This window comes from Glycine soja, chromosome 14, assembly GCF_004193775.1.
Source record: "Glycine soja cultivar W05 chromosome 14, ASM419377v2, whole genome shotgun sequence".
In the NCBI taxonomy this organism is placed as follows: Eukaryota; Viridiplantae; Streptophyta; class Magnoliopsida; order Fabales; family Fabaceae; genus Glycine; species Glycine soja.
In genome coordinates, this window is record NC_041015.1 from 4581580 (window position 1) to 4602413 (window position 20834).

The 20834-nt window shown below is 34.7% G+C and overlaps 3 protein-coding genes and 1 non-coding gene across 4 annotated transcripts; 3 read left to right on the top strand and 1 right to left on the bottom strand.

Moving 5' to 3' along the window:
- Positions 1–1391: 1391 nt before the first annotated feature.
- Positions 1392–1464, top strand: TRNAK-CUU. Its single transcript has one exon. It is a non-coding gene; the product is annotated as a tRNA-Lys (tRNA).
- A 2338-nt stretch (positions 1465–3802) lies between these two features.
- On the top strand, positions 3803–6185 carry LOC114385154 (peptide-N4-(N-acetyl-beta-glucosaminyl)asparagine amidase A-like). The gene has a single exon (XM_028345150.1). It carries the CDS (start codon positions 4115–4117, stop codon positions 5891–5893), a length of 1779 nt encoding a protein of 592 aa, XP_028200951.1. The 5' UTR covers positions 3803–4114; the 3' UTR covers positions 5894–6185.
- Positions 6186–6870: 685 nt separating this feature from the next.
- LOC114383226 (probable methyltransferase PMT23) lies at positions 6871–10826 on the bottom strand. Its single transcript, XM_028342852.1, has 8 exons — positions 10093–10826; positions 9772–9921; positions 8864–9134; positions 8637–8747; positions 8263–8434; positions 7797–8051; positions 7425–7619; positions 6871–7279 (listed from the first exon to the last, which is right to left on the bottom strand). The coding sequence occupies exons 1-8, from the start codon at positions 10531–10533 to the stop codon at positions 7087–7089; spliced, it is 1788 nt and encodes a 595-aa protein (XP_028198653.1). The 5' UTR covers positions 10534–10826; the 3' UTR covers positions 6871–7086.
- A 2593-nt stretch (positions 10827–13419) lies between these two features.
- On the top strand, positions 13420–18982 carry LOC114385260 (sister chromatid cohesion 1 protein 1-like). Its single transcript, XM_028345281.1, has 20 exons — positions 13420–13580; positions 13724–13829; positions 14227–14320; positions 14439–14483; positions 14590–14609; positions 14699–14775; positions 14930–15050; positions 15170–15248; positions 15328–15406; positions 15495–15601; positions 16454–16527; positions 16607–16759; positions 17017–17182; positions 17309–17388; positions 17483–17624; positions 17724–17799; positions 17946–18076; positions 18209–18290; positions 18380–18492; positions 18586–18982. Exons 1-20 carry the CDS (start codon positions 13420–13422, stop codon positions 18666–18668), a joined length of 1989 nt encoding a protein of 662 aa, XP_028201082.1. The 3' UTR covers positions 18669–18982.
- Positions 18983–20834: the final 1852 nt, after the last annotated feature.

Here is a 20834-nt window from a genome sequence, read left to right on the forward strand (position 1 = left end):
ACCTAGAGAAAGACTCTATAAAAACAACCTCAATGGTACTAGGTAGGGGACTTCACTCTAACTCATTTTTTTATACCTTTCTTCTATCTTTGTATCTCTAACTTGACTGTCGAAATATCTTTACAGTTACATCCAACGCCGTGCACGAATGAGACTTAGGAGAAGCAACCACAGAAGAAGAAGATTTTGCCAAATATGATAGGAAACAATAGTAATTTACTGGATACAAACTAAATGAGATGGGTTATTAGTGAGTAAAAAAATAGTAAGTAGCACGTTTTTGAAATATTAATTGTGGTCAAATAGCAATATTTAAAGAGTAAATTATTATACTATCCTAAAATGAAATATGCGAATTCTTTTCTCATGTTAAAATATTTATTGTCTCCTTGACAGATTTAAGTATTCTTTTAACAATGTAGATTATGAAAATTCAACCTAAGTCTTCAAGCACTTATCTCAATTAAAATTTTAGTATATAACACTTCATTTTTTATTTTTTTGTTAAAGTTCCATTAACTTCTATTTAAAAAAATTATGAAAAATATACTCTATGTATAGCCTTTCTTTAAAAAAATGCAAGTATTATACATTTTCCTCATCTTATTACATTTTTACCATATGTTATGTGTCTACGTGATTTTAATTTTTTTCCCATTATCATTTTAAAAAATCATTTAAAGTAAATATAACAGTTCTAGTGGGAGTGAATGTTTAGATTAAAGTTTCAAAAGTATTTTTGCCCCAATTCCAGTGCACCAAATGAAGAAGAAAAATATTGTTTCTTTTAGAGTAAATTTTTTTTTTGTGTTCTCCTAACTTTGATCCAAACAATGCACTATATAGTTTATTCAATTAGAAAAAAAGTTAAGGAAACAGTATGTCATATTAAATGGAAAGCAAATTGAGAAATTTAAAAGGTTAGGATGGATGTTGGTAAAACTGTGCTTACTTTTTTCCTTTAGATTAAAATGAATTATCCCATTTAACATGCGAGTCAAAGTAAATTTAAGTCAAGTTTACTCATGTAATATATATATATATATATATATATATATATATATATATATATATATAACTTTAATTAAATTAAAATCGAAATTAAAAAAAAGTTATTAAGATTGGGGTTGATATATGACTTATAATATGTAATTATTTGAAATCAAAGATTACCTTATTTTAATTTATGGTGAAAGATTTAACCCTTAGCAGAAAAAAGAAAAAAAAACACTTCCTAAAATTTACTCATTGTCTATTAAATATGTAATTCTTTCATAGCTTTATTCTTAAAAAATTTATTCCTTTACCCAAAAGAACTACACCTTGTTAAACTATATCTTCAAGTGGAAAATAAATAATATTAAAATGGAATACAAAGCTTATTATAAGAAGCCCGTCTAGCTCAGTTGGTAGAGCGCAAGGCTCTTAACCTTGTGGTCGTGGGTTCGAGCCCCACGGTGGGCGATTTTGTTTTTAAGATTTTTTTTTTCTAAACCTTCCTTCACTTGTGTATCTATCCTATTAGGTTGTGTCAGATCCATGAAACAATCAAAGCTCCTGGCTTCTATCGGACTGCTTTAGCTCTTTATAACATCTTGCATTAAAAAAAAAAAAAACATTTTTATAACATCTAATACAAGCACATGGATAAATAAACAAAGTCATAGACTTGTGGGAATTCACCCTCGATTTTCTCATGAGAATTTATAACTTGTTCTTGAGAGTGTCCATTGCCCCTTTCATGTGTCTGTTCCCACTCCTATCTATCAATTTTTCATTTAAAATACCCTTATTATTAATTTGATCAACATTTAACAAAGATGAAAAGAGTATTTTAAACAAAAATTACTTGAATAGAAGTAACAATAGACATCTTGGAGTGGTAATAGACACACACCCCTAGTACTCTACTGTCTAAAGTGCACTTTGTACTTAGAGGATCCTGATTTGCCTTTTAAATTCCTTAATTATTGTGTTACAAATTACTATTATTTAGTATTTGTGTTATGAATAGTAACTAGGCTAGCTATGCTAAACTACACTAACAAGTATTTCATAATTCTTCTCCCTCATTTCCATTCACTTAGTGCTTATTTATACATATAATTGTTTGTCTACTAGTGAGAATTGCACTATTGCATACTGGGTAACTAATTCTGTTATGACCTGCTGAAATGGCCTGTGTTCTGTTGCTGAATTGCTATCAATTTGCTAGTTTTCAAAAGTGATCAAATTAAAAAAATCTAAGGTGGTATGCATTTCAGAAGTCAAACACATGGTTGTTTGTGTTTCTGAATACTACTCAAAGGTGTCTTTTTATCCTACCAACTAATCAAGTATCAGATGTACCCCCAACCTATAGCAATCTCTCACTCGGTTACTAACATTGAGTATGTGGTTGATATGGTAGGTAACTCTTGGTATCTGCTACTGAATATTTATTTGTACTAGACCAAAAAATATATCATTCATGTCCTATGCAAGCTATGTTGATAACTTTAAAAGTCGTGGTTACTTAAGCAAATGTCACCTTTGCAGAGATTGTAATTGCACTATGTTATTAGAAGATATCTCCCTTCTGGCAATCCCAACTGTTTAGACAATAGAGTAGTAGACACTTCAGACTAGACAATATCCAGTATCTTGTTATGTAAAAATAAACAAGAAAATAATGTTAGTTAGGATTTTGATATCTGTTGGGTAGCTACCTAAAACTAAAGCATGACTGTTATATTTGAGAAAGATTGGAATGCTCAGTTCTTTGATCTCTGTCTCTCTCTATCATTCTGTTAAGTTTTGTGCTTCTTTCCTCCTTTTTCTTTTCCACCTAAATCTCATGTCTTATCCACTATCAAGTAGAAGTAAGACAGTTGTAATCTTGTAGAATTGCATTTAAAAGTGTAAGCGGTAACTTTTTGTTATGGTCTGGACAGTTGCAAGGAATACTTGTTGTCAACAATGTTGTTGTTGTTTGCGTCAATAGAACAGCACAACTGACAAGGGTAAACTTCTTGTGAAGGAGGCGCCAAGAGCAGGGTGTCAATATTTTCTATATTTGACTGAATTTTGGTTTTCTAAATTCTAATATATATCATTTTACGACATCCTCTATATGTTTTGCCAATACACTAGTACTCCATATGCCATGCTTTCTTCTATCTTTTAATATAGTGCATATTTAGCGTAGAATTATACTTTTTTTTGGTTGATTTGATGGTTTTGACACTACATTGTGATTCAGGTGAGTGAACATGGTGATATTTTTCTTGCCCAACACATGACAAAGCTATGCCAAGACAATGCGGTGGTAAGTGGTGGGGAAGATTGTGAGGAAGAAGATAAGAATGGGGGACATTGATGTGTAGAAGAACCAGGGTTTTGAGATCACATATTGACCAAAATATTTTGGTAGAGTGGAGAAGCAAATGGAAAGCACAACCTTCATTATTTTGGGGCGGGTGGTGGTTAATCTTTTCAATCTCTAATTTGAATGTATTGTATGTCACTGTCAATATGCTTTCGTTACACACGAGCGACTAAAAAGGTCTCTGGAATTGGAAATGTGTGTCCCATACTTTACACTATTGTCTCTGTTTTATCTGTTTGGTAAGGTCATTGGCACTTTCACAGTTTTCCTGAATTACCTTAGAGTGTATAAAATTTACCTCCTCTTCTACATTTTTTGGCGGAAAAAATAATAAAAATCAGCTTTATCACTTTACTATTATTATGACATAAAAGTAGAGCAATTAAATAAGGTCAATTTTCATGATTGAAGTTTAGTTTGTTATTTTGGATGTGGCAACACTTGCAATGGAATGGAAGAAGTACACGCGGAGTTTACATTGGGTAGGATGCTGATAAGAAAAATACGACCAAGAAATTTCCTTCTTTTGTAGTACCGAACTCCATTATATATGATGCCATTTTTAACCAAATTGTAAATGAAGCAATCTACCCGGTATCCAAAGTTCTCCAGGGTTTTAACCCGAATTCAGCTTCATTTCAAGTATGATTTCCTAACCATGAATGATCCTGAGAGGTTAGTTATTTAGTTATTGAAAAAGCAGTGTTACAGTGTGCCATTGTTCAACACAACACAGCAAACAAGAAGATGACCACCACCTTCCTCTGCTCCTTACTCTTCCTCTTGATGACAACCTTATCAGAGTCCCAACCAGACCGTTTCATGAGACGCAAACCCCTTAGTGGTTCTCAACAAGAATACTTCGAAGTGAGTTACCCTCCAAACTCACACGAACCCACAACACCTTCATGCACCCACCGAATAATCCACCACGCCTTCGCCAACACCATCGATTCTCCACCGTACACCACCTCTTACACACCGCCCCCGCGGTGCGGGGCACCGTGGTCTCGGGTGGTCCTCCACTTCCACGCGCGGTGCAAGGGCGAGCAGTACGACCGCATCGCCGCCATCTGGCTCGCCGGCGCCGAGATCCTCCGCACCAGCACCGCCGAGCCCAGCCCCGCCGGCATCTTCTGGAACGTCCGCAAGGACGTCACCAAATACTCCGCCCTCCTCGCCAAGCCCAACCAAGACCTCACCATGATGCTCGAAAACATCGTCAATAACGAATTCACCGGTGTCTACCACGTCACCGTCACTCTTTTGTTCTACAACAAGTACGCCGTTAGGGCTCCCGTTAGGGTTCCGTTTGTCCCGTGCCCCGAGGCACTCAATTTTGATCCAATTCAATCGAGATCACGATCTCGATCTCTTGTTCAGGAACCGGGCTCCAGAGGCGTGAACGAATCACCGGCGGATTTGATTATTCCGATCTCCGACGACGGACGGCGAGGGTTCTGGTTCAAATTGGAGGAAGAAAAAGGTTCTTGTTCCCGGAGAATTCGAATTCCGAGGAACACTTACCGCGCGGTGCTTGAGTTATACGTTTCTTTCCACGGAAACGACGAGTTTTGGTACTCCAACCCGCCGAATTCGTACATCACGGCGAACGGTTTAGAAACGGAGCGTGGTAACGGCGCGTACAGGGAAGTGTACGTGACGATCGACGGCCAGGTTGTTGGATGGGAGATTCCGTTTCCGGTGATCTTCACCGGCGGGATAAACCCTCTGTTCTGGGAACCAATGGTGGCGATTGGGGCCTTTGATCTTCCCTCATACGACATCGATTTGACGCCGTTTTTGGGGAAGGTTTTGGACGGGAAAGAGCACGTCTTTGGAATTGGGGTGGTGAAGGGAATCTCTTACTGGCTTCTGAACGCAAATTTGCATCTTTGGTTGGATCATGAATCCACGGTGGTTCATGCAAACCCTGTGGTTCATCACAGTCCTGAAACTTCAATCGAACGGCAAGAGGACTTTAAAGGGCTTGATGGGGCCTTTGGTGTGGACGCAGAGAAGGAAACGCAGATCACAGGGTGGGTTATGACCAGTGTTGGCAACATCACCACCACTGTTTCTCAGGGCTTCTCGTTTAAGAACTCCATAAAGTTCCAACACAACGGGAGTATCAAGACCGTTAAGCAGAAGTTCAAGGCCAAGAAGAAAGTTAAGGTGATCGATGGAAAAGGCGAATCGATTACTAGGTTGAAGGTTAGGAGGAGGTACCCTTTAAGGGTTGTCACAAACACTAAGCAGTTTCGGGATGGGACTTATAGGCTTATCACTGATCTTTCTCACACTCTTAAGGAGAAGCATGTGAGTGGGTGCTTCGTCAAATCGATTAGTAATGAGCAGAATTCAAAGGGGTGGATCCAGGTTAAGGGTCACTCTGTTGTTTCGGGTCAAGCAAGCACCTCCCAGAATTACAGTTACTTTGATAGGTTCACTTGCTACTCAAGGAATGTTGCTGCGACTAATGGCAGGGTTGTTGCGGACAATTCAACTTTTGTCTGTGAATTGTGAAAATTCTTTGTAGTTTCTTTTTTTCCGTACATCTATTTATTATGTAGTTTCCTGCATAGTTTTTTTTTTTTTTTTTTTTTTTTCTAGGGGAAGGAATGTGTAGTAATTTATGTAGTATGATAGTATCTTTTGAATCTGCATAATGTATGTATTGTTTCCATACGTGCCACTGTGCCTGGATCTAGACAGTAGACACTGAAGGAAGACACAAGCTACTGAACCTACGGTTAGTAAACAAGGATCATATCATAAATGTATGGCTCCTAGCAGAGTAGAGCTTGCAGACAAGCAATTTTCAGCTTCAAGAATTATGCTTTTCGTGGCCTTGAGGCCATCCATCAAGTCCACAACAAAAGCCTAAGGATTGTTTGGCTTAAGAAAATCTATTTGTATTTTTACCCTTTTCTCATTTCTCAAAAGTTTGTACAAAAGTAATGAAAAAAGAAAATGAAAATAGACAATAAATTTAGTTTAATAAATAATGAAAATTTATTTTCATTTTTCTATTTTTACTTTGTTTTTCACTATTTTATATCCAAACTTTGAAGCTTCTGCCTTCTGGAAGCTGTATTACCTTGGGGAGGAGCTGTTCTTTAAAACACGGCTTGTGTTTTGGAGGTTAAGCTTTCACTTTTGATCAATGAAAGTATTTTGCTTGTTAAAAAAAAAAATCCACACTTTTGAAAACAAAGAATAGAGTAAAAAAAATGACATTTTTGTAACATGTTCTGCATGCTAAATTGGTTTTGTGTTGGCTAACAAATGCATGAACGAAACTACTTTTAACTATTGCATGCAGAAGTTATGGTAAAGGTAAACACATCATACATAACACAAGTTTTCAAGAGATATAAAATTGGCCTGGTGATTAAAAAATAAGATATAAGAAAAGAAGGGAAGTCGGGAGTTCAAATCTCCCAATTAACGTTTCTAATAAAACTAAAAAATTAACATTCGTTCATAAAAAAGAACACAAGTTTCCGCAAAAAGTTATATTAGAAAAACAAATTCCTCTGTATTACTATAAGTAAATGTCTCGTTAACATACTTCACACTCAGACAAGATTTCCTAGTCGAATACATATTCCTTTCCTAAAATTCATTCTTTTTACACCTAATTTTTATCCAGAATATACTGATACATGGGTGATTGAAGAATACGTCATTTTTATTAACCTGATATACATTCAGTTTCAAGAGCCCTTAGGACGCCATAAACCTTTTCTACCTACAAGAAACTGATTTTGATGCAACGTTACAGACCAGTGAAGTGAACGCAAGATTGAAATGAGCTTGTTAAGTATTTCCATAGAATCTTGAACCACAAGATATCCATTTGGTCTCAATATGCGATCAATCTCCACAGCCACATCTACAATGTCACATCTGACCAAAAAAATGTTCATTATCAGATTCATATATCTCTTAACACATACCCATGCTACGTGTAGAAGTCGAGAGAGTTCTAGAACAATAAATAAAAGGAGAAATCACGTGATCTTATAGGTATTAGTTTCCTCAATAAGCATACCTTTGCTCAAGATATTTGAAAAGAAAACTAGAATGAAGAAGATCATATGTGCGAGGATAGGTGTTAAAGGACTCGCACCAATCATGATACATTCCTATTAACCCTCTGTCCATTATAATAGAAAGAGTATCTGGCACATCAATCGGTACTACATTCATCACCCAAACTGGTAGATCAATGAGAGCTGTGGCAAATCTGCAAATAACAGACTTGGTATCAGTTTCAAAGTTGCTTGGAGGAAACCAGCCAATTTATTGAATGTCACAGAAGATCTGCAAATACTACCAATGCCCTCAAAATTGTCCATATTCTACTATAAAGAATGTAATAAAAGGGAAAAGAGCAAAAAACAAATTAACAAAATTACTTTACCCTGCATAACCAGCATTCATGTCCATTACATTTCGAACACTTGACCATTTTATTGAAAGACCATTCATATAAAAGTCTGAAACTAATTCAGACCAGTGTTTGCTGTCCTTGAAGAACTTGTCCTTGGCATCTGAATCAGTAGGTAAGCTAGGTGGCTTACTGGTAAGCCTCTGGGGCCAAGGCTTGGGCCAGCTCTGCAGGTTACCCATACCATCAACCGGAAGAGGAGTAAGACAACTATCCAGTCTGGCATACCTAAATATAAGCATGCAAAGAAAATAAGCAAAGGTGGAAATTAGACAAAACATAGTAATATCTAGCATTGCTTGCTATGGTCCATGCACATTTTCTATGGCCTTTTTATAGGGACAATATTAATTTCTTTCATGTTGGCATTGTTGAGAAAGTATAGACAGAAGGAAATATAAACATCATATAAATAAGATCCCAAGAAGAGAAAAAATACCATGAGCTATTCTTGCCATCCTTATTTTCACATAAAGGTGGATTGTTCCCTTCACGTTTCTCATAGCAAGAAGATGAGGTTGGCTTTTGGTATATAACAAGTCCAATTCCAGATGAATCACGACCCTTAGCCACAACCTTCCAGCACATGGCTTTTGTTATATCCACCATGGCTGCAGTTTGAAAAAGAAATAGTTTTTCTTAAACATAAGAAGAAAGAACAAATTTGTTTGGAGCATTATGACAGGGTCAACATCTCCATGTATTCAATAAGATACATTCTCAACACAGATGAAAAAATTTTAACTACAAAGGAAGGAGAGACATTGACATAAATAGACAGGGTTGAGGTGAGAGTAAAAGAGAAAGACAAACCATTCCATACTTTCTGATCTCTTTCATCATCACGGTAAACTGGTGTTGCAGACCATGCAAAGAAACCACCTGGTCTAAGAATCCTATTGAGCTCATATAAGGGCTTCCCACCTAAAGTTGTGATCAGATTTGTGAATAAACATTTCTACCAGAGATCAATATAAATGGAACATGGAAGGCAATTATAGAAACCTGTCTTAATGGAAACAAGAAAAGAAGATAAGTACCATCTGCATCCCAGTGAACCCTGCATCGTGCACAATGGATCAAATCAAACCCATTATCAGGAAAAGTCAACTTTTGTGTTCCAATGACAGAAAGTGTTGCAGGAATTCCTCTTTCCAAAGCAAATTGTATCTGAGCTTCATGTTCATCTTTTGGGGCAAATGACATAGTAATAACATTTTTGTCCAGCAGATAGCCACCAAAGCTAGCAACACCACAGCCAACATCTAGAACAACCCTGATATGCTTTCCCCACTTAATTGCAGGTAATGTCTAGTGTAAAACAAAAAAAAAAATCAGCAAACCACAAAATGAAGTAAGCATTCAAAAATTAGTCCATCGAGGATAACATATGTAATGTACTGGTTTAAGTCATACATAAATCAAAATGAAACATTGTTTGGCACTCATTAAAACAAAATTTAACAAAATGTCACCATTTTTTATTGGATAAAACAATAAATGGATGCCAACTACTGTAAGTTAAAAAATGCCAACTCTTTATCTGAGATCTTAGACACTTCCATCAATCCTAGAGAAAAGCAACAAAGCACTACGTCTAACAGCACTAAGCAAAAAAAAATTCAGCCTCAGGATTCTATCAGAATGTATACCTACTGCTCCTGCCTAACATTCCTAATTATAAGCCCTGAGCTTTTTGATGTGTTCATATAATATCAATATGCAGGCCAAGCAAGATCCAAACAGAAGTCAGGTTCCTTCTCAGTACTCTCCATGTCCTCCGAATTTTTATTTTTTTATTTTCATTTTTCGGCTCTTTTTCAGTTGTTGATTACAGTTTCTCTGTAACTATAACAGTCACATGGAGAATAAAAGATTAAAGATTAAAGACTTAAAGCGTGTATCATAATTATGGTACTGAATTATGTGAATCCAGATGACAGCATACCTTCTCTAAGAACTTAATATAATGATCAACCCCATCTTTGAACTGAGTACCACCACCTGGAAAGACCAGATATTTCCCAGACTTCACTACCCAGTGTTGGTCTTTCTTGTACTCCACCAGCTTTGAATAAGGGACGTTATCATACCAAATCTGAAAAAAAAAATAAAAAAAAAGGTTTCCTTCACTGATTTCAAGACTAGATAAAAGTAAAACTCAAATACTTAACTAATAACAATCAACACTATTTTCATAAGTATGTAAGAAGAAATTGGTATGTGACAAATCATAAAGCAAAACCTATTCAATTCTCATCAATCTCACCTTGTCCCTGCTCTTGGGCCATGGGACTGGGACTTTATACCCTTTGGGAAGGGGAAGCAAACAATGCAGACTTGTCTCAGGACAATGCCTTTCCCTGTGCTCCATGTGCCTTCTCGACTTAAGAGCCTTAATCGCCTTAAAATTATCCAAACAGGGAATAAAATCAACATTCTGCGGTTCTTCACATAGCTTCCAATCGAACCTCACATTGGTCATGTTTGGTGGAAGCTCTTGTTCTTTTGGATTTGCAGTATAATCAGCAGATGCTTGGGAAGGGTTAAGGGGTGGTTTCTCTTGGATAACAGAATAGAAAGCAACGGCGTTTGAGGTGGTGTGGTTGAAGCTGAAGAGGAAGAGCGTGACGCAAATGAGCAAGATTAAGAGAGTGAGAATGAAAGGGTATTTTCTCTCCTTGAAGAAGTTTTCAGCTAAAATTGGCATTTTGTTTTTTCACTCTGCTTAAGGGAGACAGATATACACGCGGGTTTACGAGGAAGAAGGAATAACTGGATCTTGTGGTTGTCCTTCGAATCCTAAAGACTGTGTACTTTGGTGGTCAGATTCAGTATTCAGAACGCAGCTTCAACTCAATCCTAGGTTCTCAAACTTTCGAACCGACGTGTTGACACCGACAATGGCAGCGTTGTGCTTTGTTTAGTTTTGCAGGATCTTACGAAATACAACGAATGTTCGTGCTATTATATATAGTAAAAAATATTTTAATTAAAGAAAATTACATTTATGGTGACTTTAAATGTGAGATTACTAAGGTTAAACGCTGCCTCCGAACATGTTAAGGTCTTTAATGTCAACGTTAGAACAATGTCGTGTCTGTCTCACATTCTGCAAAAGCCGAAGACCAAACCCTGATTTATGCAGGAGGGATCTGACAAAAAAGGATAAGAAAAATGGACACCAACAACCCACTGACGCTAGGATTATTACTTATTGTAATTATTAGTGAAAATCAAGGACGGATCAACCTTCCCATGAGAGCAACTGCCCCCACGATTTTTTTTTTTTTCTTATTTGATAAATTTTTTTTACTCCCATAAAAAACAAATTTGCCCCCATAACATGAAACTATTTTTATAAATAAATATAAACAATTATAAGAGATAAAAGAGACAATTTTACTAATTTTATTACTTTATCTTTTAAACAAACAAGTGACACAAACACACACATTAATCCAATTATAATTTCTAAAAGTTTAAATAATTTAAATTTTTTTACCATGAGATTATGTATTTTAAAAATTTAACATTGACATTTTTCTTTGAAAATATTACAAACTAATATTTTTTGCCTCCACTATAAAATATTTTTGGATCCATCCTGGGTGGAAATGATACTCATGGCATCTTCCTCATTCCTTCTTCCTTCAACCATTAAGGGCCAGCCTTATAACTCCTTTAACAATCAATTGTAGTAGAGCAATGCATTTCAACATGGGCAACTTTTATGTATTCTTTTTAAGCACAATGTAAAGTGACTAAATTGAGATAATTGGAAACTTGCTTCAAAAGGTGAATCAAACAAGCAGTAATTTAGTTCACAAAATACACATTTCGTGAACTTATGTGATCATTTTTATATTTTTTTTAGGGATTAATATGACTTGTGCTATAATGTCGCATCTATTCAAAGGTCAATTTAGCTATTTTCTAAAAAAATTAATAATGACCATGGTATATAATTTTTTACATTAATCCAGCTCTTTTATAAAATGTCCAAAAGTTAATAAACTAGTACTGTGTTATATGCTTTTAAATCCATTAAAAAAAAGATTTTACAAAAAACTATTATAGCACAGCAAAATTTAAGAAGACCCCAACACATTCATCACCTTCGGATCGTTTCCACTAAAAGAGTATCTGGCACATCAATAGGTACTACATTCACCACCCAGACTGGTAAATCAATGAGAGCCGCGGCAAATCTGGAAATAACAGACTCGGTATCAGTTTCAAAGAAAGAAACATGGAGGAAACTGGTCAATTTATGTTGATGCAATAACAGATAATGTAAATGTACATGTCACAAAAGATTGACATGCAATTATTGAATTTGAACCATATGTAGGTCTGAAAAACAGATCAAGTATATGGGTAAATACTACCAATGCCCTCAAAAGGGTCCATATTCTACTATAAAGAATGTAAATGAAAAAGTGAGTAAAGAAAATCAATAACAAAATTACTTTACCTTGCATAACCAGCATTCATGTCCATTACATTTTGAACACTTGACATTGAAAGACCATTCACATAAACGTCTGAAACAAATTCAGACCAGCGTTTGCTGTCCTTGAAGAACTTGTCCTTGGCATCTGAATCAGTAGGTAAGCTTGGTTGCTTACTGTTAAGCCTCTGGGGCCAAGGCTTGGGCCAGCTCTGCAGCTTATCCATACCATCAACCGGAAGAGGAGTAAGACAACTATTGAGTCTGGCATACCTAAATACAATCATGCAAACAAAATAAGCAAAGGTAGAAATTAGACAAAACAGTAACATCTAGCATTGCTTGCAATGGTCCATGCACATTTTCTATGGCATTTTTTTAAGGGACAATATTCATTTCTTCCATGTTGGCATTGTGGAGAAAAGATAATGGATGGAAATATAAACATCATGTTGGGTTAGAGTATATCTGACGTGAAAAAGTTAAACATCATATAAATAAAAAAAAGATTTATAAATTTCTGTTTAAATTTTTTTATTAAAATATGATATCAAGTTTGATTGCTTATGACTCATTTGTATAAGAAGATAAAATACCATTTGCTATTTTTCCCATTCCCAGGTATATAACAAGTCCAATAAGAATCACGGGCCTTAGACTCGGGGTGAGTGGATCCGCACGTGTTAGCACCGAACTCGGCCGTTTTGACTAGGAAACGATCCGAGGAGTAGAACGAATCCGAACCATGGCTCGACATTTGCAGTTCAATGCGAACTCAATCCGAACCTCCGCGGGTTCGCACACTTCCACTGGTGCCTCCATCTACCAACCCTATATAGACTCTGTGTGAGATTCGGATTGGTGGTGCCGTGATCAGATTGTGAGAAAAGAAAATGATAGTCACGTGACACTGTAATGTAATGTAGTGTAAACTCGTTACGACCCTTCCCCACGTGTCGATTTTTAATTTGACATGGTTTTCACTTTTTCTAACGAATTCGCCATGATGGAAAGAATGAAAAAAAAAATCGTTGATTATGTGGAGCCCACCCTAACAGCCAGCCAAGAGTGCGCTAAAGCTACACTACTCCTACTCCTACTACACTATTATACATTGTCACGCCATTGACACGTGTTATAATCATGCTTTGGGGCACGGGAAGATTTGGTGCACCCTCGGGTAGCTCTTATTTTGCTACATTCGTTCGTTACCATTGGCGTGTTTGTTTGTTGCTTGCTGCATTGCCATTACATATTGCATTTGGCGGGTTGATAGTTTTGCAAGGCGAAGCGAATAGAGAGTAGTGAGTTCTGCTTTTTCAAACGCTTTCTTTCTTTCTTTCTTTCTTTGATCTTTTTGAATTTAACATATACTGAGTCTCTGCTACTTTGATCAATACAGATAGTTGAGTTTTTCACTGGCTTGAAGATGTTTTACTCTCACCAGCTTCTTGCTCGAAAGGCACCACTCGGTCAAATATGGTAACTCCGTTTCTATTCGCTTCACGCTTCTTCTTTCTGTTTTTGTATCTGTCTTAAGTATGACTTCAACGGTACTCTGTTTTCTGTGAGATCACTGGTTTCTAATTTTGGTCACCATGCTTGTCCATTTCTTCGTTTCTGCAAAGCATCTATCGAACATGGAACTTCAAACATGAATGTGATGAACTTATGTAGAACTAAATTAAATCGTTGTTTTAATTTACGAATGCTTTTTCTAATTTGTTTTCTGTCTCCGTGTAACATTATCGGTGATTCTGGATTTTTCAATTTCCTTTAACTTGGAAGTTTATTTCTAAAATGAGGAATGAATTCTCACTTGGTCCTTGATGAAGGATGGCTGCGACAATGCACGCAAAGATTAACCGAAGAAAGCTAGACAAGCTCAACATCATCAAAATTTGGTAACGGTTGCTTACCTGAACGCATGTTTTTCTTATAGTAGTGCAGTTATATTTATTTTGTTTCTTGTGCTTATTTTGCAGCGAAGAGATTCTAAACCCATCGATTCCTATGGCTCTTAGACTTTCTGGAATTCTGATGGGTGCACACTCGCTCTCTTTGATGCTCTGTGATCTTCAATCTCATTTTCCATTTCAATTAATTGGTAGAAATGTAGGACATCTCCACGTCCCTGTTTAATGGTTGTTGCGTTTCATCAGGAGGAGTAGTGATTGTCTATGAGAGAAAAGTGAAGCTCCTTTATGGTAAACTTTCGAATCCTTGTTTTCATTCATAGTGTAGCATTAAAATCAAAGCGCACGTTTCTGAATTCTCTTACTTATTTTTTAATTTTACCTTGTTTTCTCGCAGAGGACGTGACCCGTTTTCTGGTATAAGCTCAACATTAATTAACATTTCCTACGAATTTTGTTTCGTTTTCTTTACATTTCTCTGCATTTCTTTCCTATGGGTATAAAAGGTTGAGATAAACGAAGCCTGGAAAGTAAAGACTGCTCCAGATCCTACATTGCTCCCCAAGTCCAAATCCAAGGCCAAGTTAGTCACATTTTGTTGCTCGTTATTCAAATTATGCATAGTATACGTTACCTTTTAGATAACTACATGACTCAATGAGTAATGTCATGCATTTTTTCAATGATTTAATTCCGTTGTTCTCTGTATTACCTTTTTTTTTTTTTTTTTTTTACAGAAAAGAGGCTGTTACTCTGCCAGGGACCGGTGAAACGAACATGGAAGATATTGAACAGTCCCTTCAGTTTTCCAACACAGGCACCACAACAGGATTCCAACATAACGCCTATTTTACTATGGTATATACCTGGTCTCGCTGCCTGGAATTAGAAAACGAAAAGAACTAATCAATAAGTTAATCTAGGTTTGATCCCCAATTAGGTTGAGCTGATCCATTATACCCTTTTGTTTATTGCAGCGACTTGATAATGTGGATGAACCCTTCAGTAATAATGGAGCAAGAGAGGACCAAGATCAATCAGAACTTCTCCATCAAGGTTTTCTTCTTTAAATTTGCTAAACATATATATGTATAGTCCATGCAAGTGTCCATTTCCTAACTCTTATCATTCTCAGTTGACGCAGAGAATATTACCTTATTTGAACGCTTTGAAACGTTCCAAGCTAACACGGATACATACAATCGCTTTGAGAGGTTTTTAGTTTCAATCATCCTTTTTTATTTGTATACGTGTTTTTAATTTCTTGCAACATTCCATTTATTTTTTTGAATTTTGTGGCAGGTTTGATATTGAAGAAGATGAGGAAACACAGGTAAATGTAACTTCAGGAGATCAAATTCTAACCACGCTTGTACCCTCCCCACCTCATCAAGACGAACCCACCAAAGGTGATTAGGATAACAATCATTTGTAAACATTAAGATTTTAAATAATGTTGTTTTTCTTTTTAACATGGTGTCATCTAAAGTATCGGTTGATTTTAAAACATGTCTTTCCTTCCACCTTAATTCCATTTCATTTTCTTCCACCACATTTCCCTTGTGTGTACCCTACTCATGTAGCTTATATCAATACTGGGTTTTTGACGCAAGATAGTACTGTACCATCCAGACCAAACTCAGTCATGACCCAACCTCAGTATGATTTGACAACTCCATCAAATTCCATTCCTCCTCATAACTTAGAAGCTTGGAAATTTGTGTGGGATTGAGCTTGGCTACAACTTAAAGTGTACATATAGCTTAAGGATTGTAAGGGAGTAATGGAGCGTCATATTCCTAGTGTTGTACATGTAGCTTAAGGATTGTAGGGAAGTTATGGAGTGTCCATACTGCATTGCATACATATACAGCCTGTGTATCTCTACTCGTCCTGCTCTACCTTTCTTACCAGAGAGGAGGTTTAGAATTGACAAATGACAGTGGAAGGTAAGCAATTGTAATTTTTTCAGTTGGTGGCGTACTAGTAAAAATTTATCTTGGTATCATAAGTTGTGACTCGTAAAAGGGCATCTTTGCATAGAAACTGAATTATTATTATTATTAGAGTTTAGTAATTATGAGACTACATTTCAGCAGTATTATTATTTACTGTGAAAATATCCTGAGATATAGTTTTTTTTCCTTAGAGTCAAGCAAATATTAAAATATAGAAATGTTGTAGAGATAACTAAACATTGTCAATATAAAAAGTAAAAAGAAAGAAATGAATTTTTTTGCTGACATATAATTATTCTGCAGCTGATACGTTTCAAGACCATCATCCTGGACACCCAGACATTCAGCAACCTAGTGAAGGCATGATACCTAGACAGGTGCCATAAGTATTTAATAGTACAGTGACCATTATGATTGATGAGAAAAGAAATGACCAACCGAAGTGCAATGCAACAGGAACCTAGAAGGCGAGGACCAAATAAAAGGAAAAGAGGACAACCATCGGCTATTGAAATGGATTATGAGCAAACCATTATTCCTGCTCACATATATCAACACTGGCTTCAGAATGCTTCTGACATTGTCTCGCGAAGGGGAAGAAGGAAAAAGGTTTTCATTTGATATTCATTATGCATATAACATCCAAGGTTTTTGAATGAAATGCTTATTCATGTATGTTATCTAGGCACCGAAGAGACAGATCATGTATGATATTTTGTAAACCAGAATTTTTTTAAGGAAAAGTACTGAGCTGAGAGTTTAATATCATAAAAAATAAGAAAAGAAAAGAGAAGCGGATAAAATTAGTAATCCAGCTATATCTTCAACAACATACTTACACAACAAATTTTTACTCCTTGTTGCAGCAAAATGATGTTATGTCTTCAACAAAGATAGCCAGCCTCATGAAGCTGCCACCCGTTGTACAAATTGATGATTTATTTACTGCTGTAAATGACAATATATATTATCCAAAACCTATTCTTGACTTATGGATTAAGAGCATTCAACCACCTCATGATTCACCTTCAGGTCAGCATAGAGTCTCTCTCTGGGGTGCCTGGGGGGTGTTAAAATGGTATTAGTTGGTATTGAGAAAATAATCAACCTTTATATGGAAAAGGTTTAGCAGAAAGTAACAAACTCAATTTTATGCAGAAAGGATTTCAGCCCACCATCCTCCAGAACCATCATTTTCATCGCCTCCAGGAGTACAAAATGAATATTTCATGCAATTTGTTAGTCTTCTGCACCATCTTTTGGTTTGGTTTGATTTTCCTCTATTTTAGGAGGAAATGTTGCTTACTTCTGATAAAATGTACAAATGTGAAGCCTTCTGAAGATTTTGACGGTAGGCCAGACTACCAGGCACCTCCAATGGAGAAGGCTCGGGAACATATCCTCATGGATGAACTGACAGCTAGCCTTTTGAGAGGGCATGAAGCTACTCCTCAGGTCTCATCTGGGAAAGCTGGTATATTTTATTGATTTGTTTGTTAGATCTTTGAATTCTTTAACATACGCGTATAACTATGAAAATACAAGATAATTGTTCTTCGACGTGATATTCTAGGAGGCAGTGTACATTCCTTTCCAAGACCGACGTCTGAAAATGGTCCTGCCTCACATTCAGATTTTGATTCGGGAAGGTAGTTCAATTTATAACATATTGAATGTTGTTCTATTGTTCAATTGCTCATTATTGTTCCATCTTAATATCTGAATATCTGAAGGACAAAAAGAGGTGAGAGTTTTGATCTTGTTGAACAAGATTAATGTTAGTCTGATTCTTCAGAACTGTTCACAGATTCAAAAATAAAAGGTATTCATCATCTGCAAACAGCAGTGGAGGCCTTGAGCCACTAGCTGAAGATGTAAATTTCAAGTTAGCTAGACTGTATGAAGATGGTCCCACACCTGATCAAGGTATATTACTTGTATTTTTTGGATAGTATATTACTTGTTAAGGCTTCTCTAGTATTAGAAGCAGCCTTGCTGTGATGGTATATTCTTTATCCACTCATAGCACATACATCAGTCTCGTAAGTTTCTTTTCAGAACTCCTCGTGGAAACAGGACCCACTCAAACACAAGTAAACATCAATCATCCTAGTGACAAGATAACCGATTCCATCCAAGCGTATGAGTCTCTTTAAGAAATTTATTAATCTTAATAACTTTAAGAAATTTATTGACCTTAATTGCATATTCCTTGTATTTGATCAACAGGCAGATGAAGGCACATTTTGACACGCCTGGAGCTCCTCCAGTGGAATCCCTTCATATCCTAGCTGCTGGAATGACACGGACATCAGCAGCACAACTTTTCTATCAAATTTGTGGTATTTATTTATTATTTAGTCCTCTTATCTATCTTTTGTTTAAAATAAACATCCAAAGTGTTCTAATGATTATTGTAATTCTTTCATTCACAGTTCTTGCTTCCCGCGATGCGTTGAAGGTTGACCAAAAGGTGCCCTACGGAGAGATTCTCTTCTCTAGAGGATTAAGAATGTGATGAAGTTTTAGTTCCCCCCCAGTTATCTATGTTATACTAATTTGCTTCTTCTCCTTTTAAGAGTTTTATTAATGCAGCTAGTTTTCTTTATCAGCTAGAGGTATTGATGTTTAATTTAGGAAACGACAACGATTATCCAAAACCCAAATAGCCATTGCTAGGATTAAATGTTAGATTTTTTTTTCCCTCCTGAACAATGTCTAATGGAAAATTGTTCGGTAGGACTGGCTGGACTACTACTATTTGGTCAGGTGATTAGGAGTGTGCTTAATGTCACTTTCAAGTTATTTCAAAAATTATTTGTTTAAGCAAAATAGGCTTATTTGATAAAATAGTTTGTGACATTTTTTAAAACGATATTCTATAAAGCTTTTCAGATTTTTAACACCTAGTTAATAGTAGAAGTAATTTTTTTTTTCCGATTCTACTCTTAATATTATCTCATAATTTCTTGTTTGTCCGATTATTTTTTGAAACCTGACACTCTCACATCTCACTACTCACATTCAATAGATCTCAGTCAGGTCAGAGCATCATTTGTCGTTGTCAAAATATCTTTTTAGATTATTATTTAAACATTATGCTTTTTATTTTGATTATTAATTGTACTGTTTATCTAATTTTTAATAACATTTTATTTGTATTGATAAAAAAATTATAATGAAAAAATAATTATTATTTTTCAAAGAAACGTTGTTTAAATTTTATTTGTACAAAAATTAGAAAATAATTTTAATTTTAAAAAAAGTTTACTTACTTAAATTTTGATATTGTTTACGTTGGAAAAGTTAGAAACAATTAAAAAAATATATATAGAATAAATATCACAACATTCTTTACTTTTGAAAATATTTTATTCTTTTTTACAGACTTTATTGGGAATCTATTTAATTATATCATATTCTTTTTATATAAATATTTTATTTCCCTTTTATAATATTTGTTGTAGAGACAATTGCTTTTTTTCCTTTTTTATATAAAATATTTGAGTATAGATTACTTTTATTTTGTAATCTATTAGTACAAATTTAAAACGTATAATTGATTGCATTTACAGTCAAATATCTTTATTAACTTTCAGTTCATATGAATTTGATTATAAATTGATTTGATGTTTCTCCTACGTGGGTTCAGTTATGTTTGTTTGCTGGCCGATTTTCTGGGGTTTTTTTTCCTCCATTATACTTTTTCTCTTTTCATTTTTTCTTAAAATATGTCTACATGAAAAATATTTCTTAAATTACACTTGTCTTGAGTTTGCAGAGAAAAGTCGGGATTGGAGAATTGCACTTCTCTTTTATTCTTATCTTTTTTAAAAAATAGTTTTCTATTATTTTTTTTAATTTCTTAAAAAAATTAATTCAGTTATTTTTTTAATATTATTTTCAAGTTATAAAAATAATTAAATATTATTATTATTATTTTATTTTTTAAATAATGAAAATATTTTTTGTTTAATTATTTATTAACGGTTTTAAAATAATTAATTAATAGTCTTAAAATAAAATAAGAAAGACAAATCTATTTTTTTAATTACTTTGTTTTTTTAATTTATTTTAAGACTATTAATTAATTATTTTAAATTTTTAATAAATAATTAAACAAAAAATATTCTCATTATTTAAAAAATAAAATAATAATATTAAAAAATTAATGTGAAAATAATATTTTAAAAAAAATGGAATTAATTTTTAAAAAAATTTAAAGACTTAATAAAATAAAATAAAATAATTTTAATTTAAAAAAAGGAACCATTCGGGTTCCCCAATCCCGACTTCTCTCTGAAAACTCAAAACAAGCTTAGTTTATGAAATACTTTTCATGTAGGTTTATTTTAGAGAAAAAAAAACGAGGAAAAAGAAAGTGTAGTGCAAGAAAAAAACTTGATTTTTCAGTTGAATTTAATGTAAGTTTTGGGTGTTAAGTCCCTATGCAAAAAATAATTGATTTGAAAATAGAAAGTTATTTATTAACATTTTCTAATGAGACAAACTTATTGACATCTTTAATTGAAACACACTATCAAATATCCTTTCATCTAATAACTATTTTTCCTATATTCTCTTTGTATTTCTCACATATATTCTCAAATGATATAACATTCTTCATTTTATATTTTCTAACAAAATAAAGCTACATTACATCTGTGTTTATTAATTAGTCTTA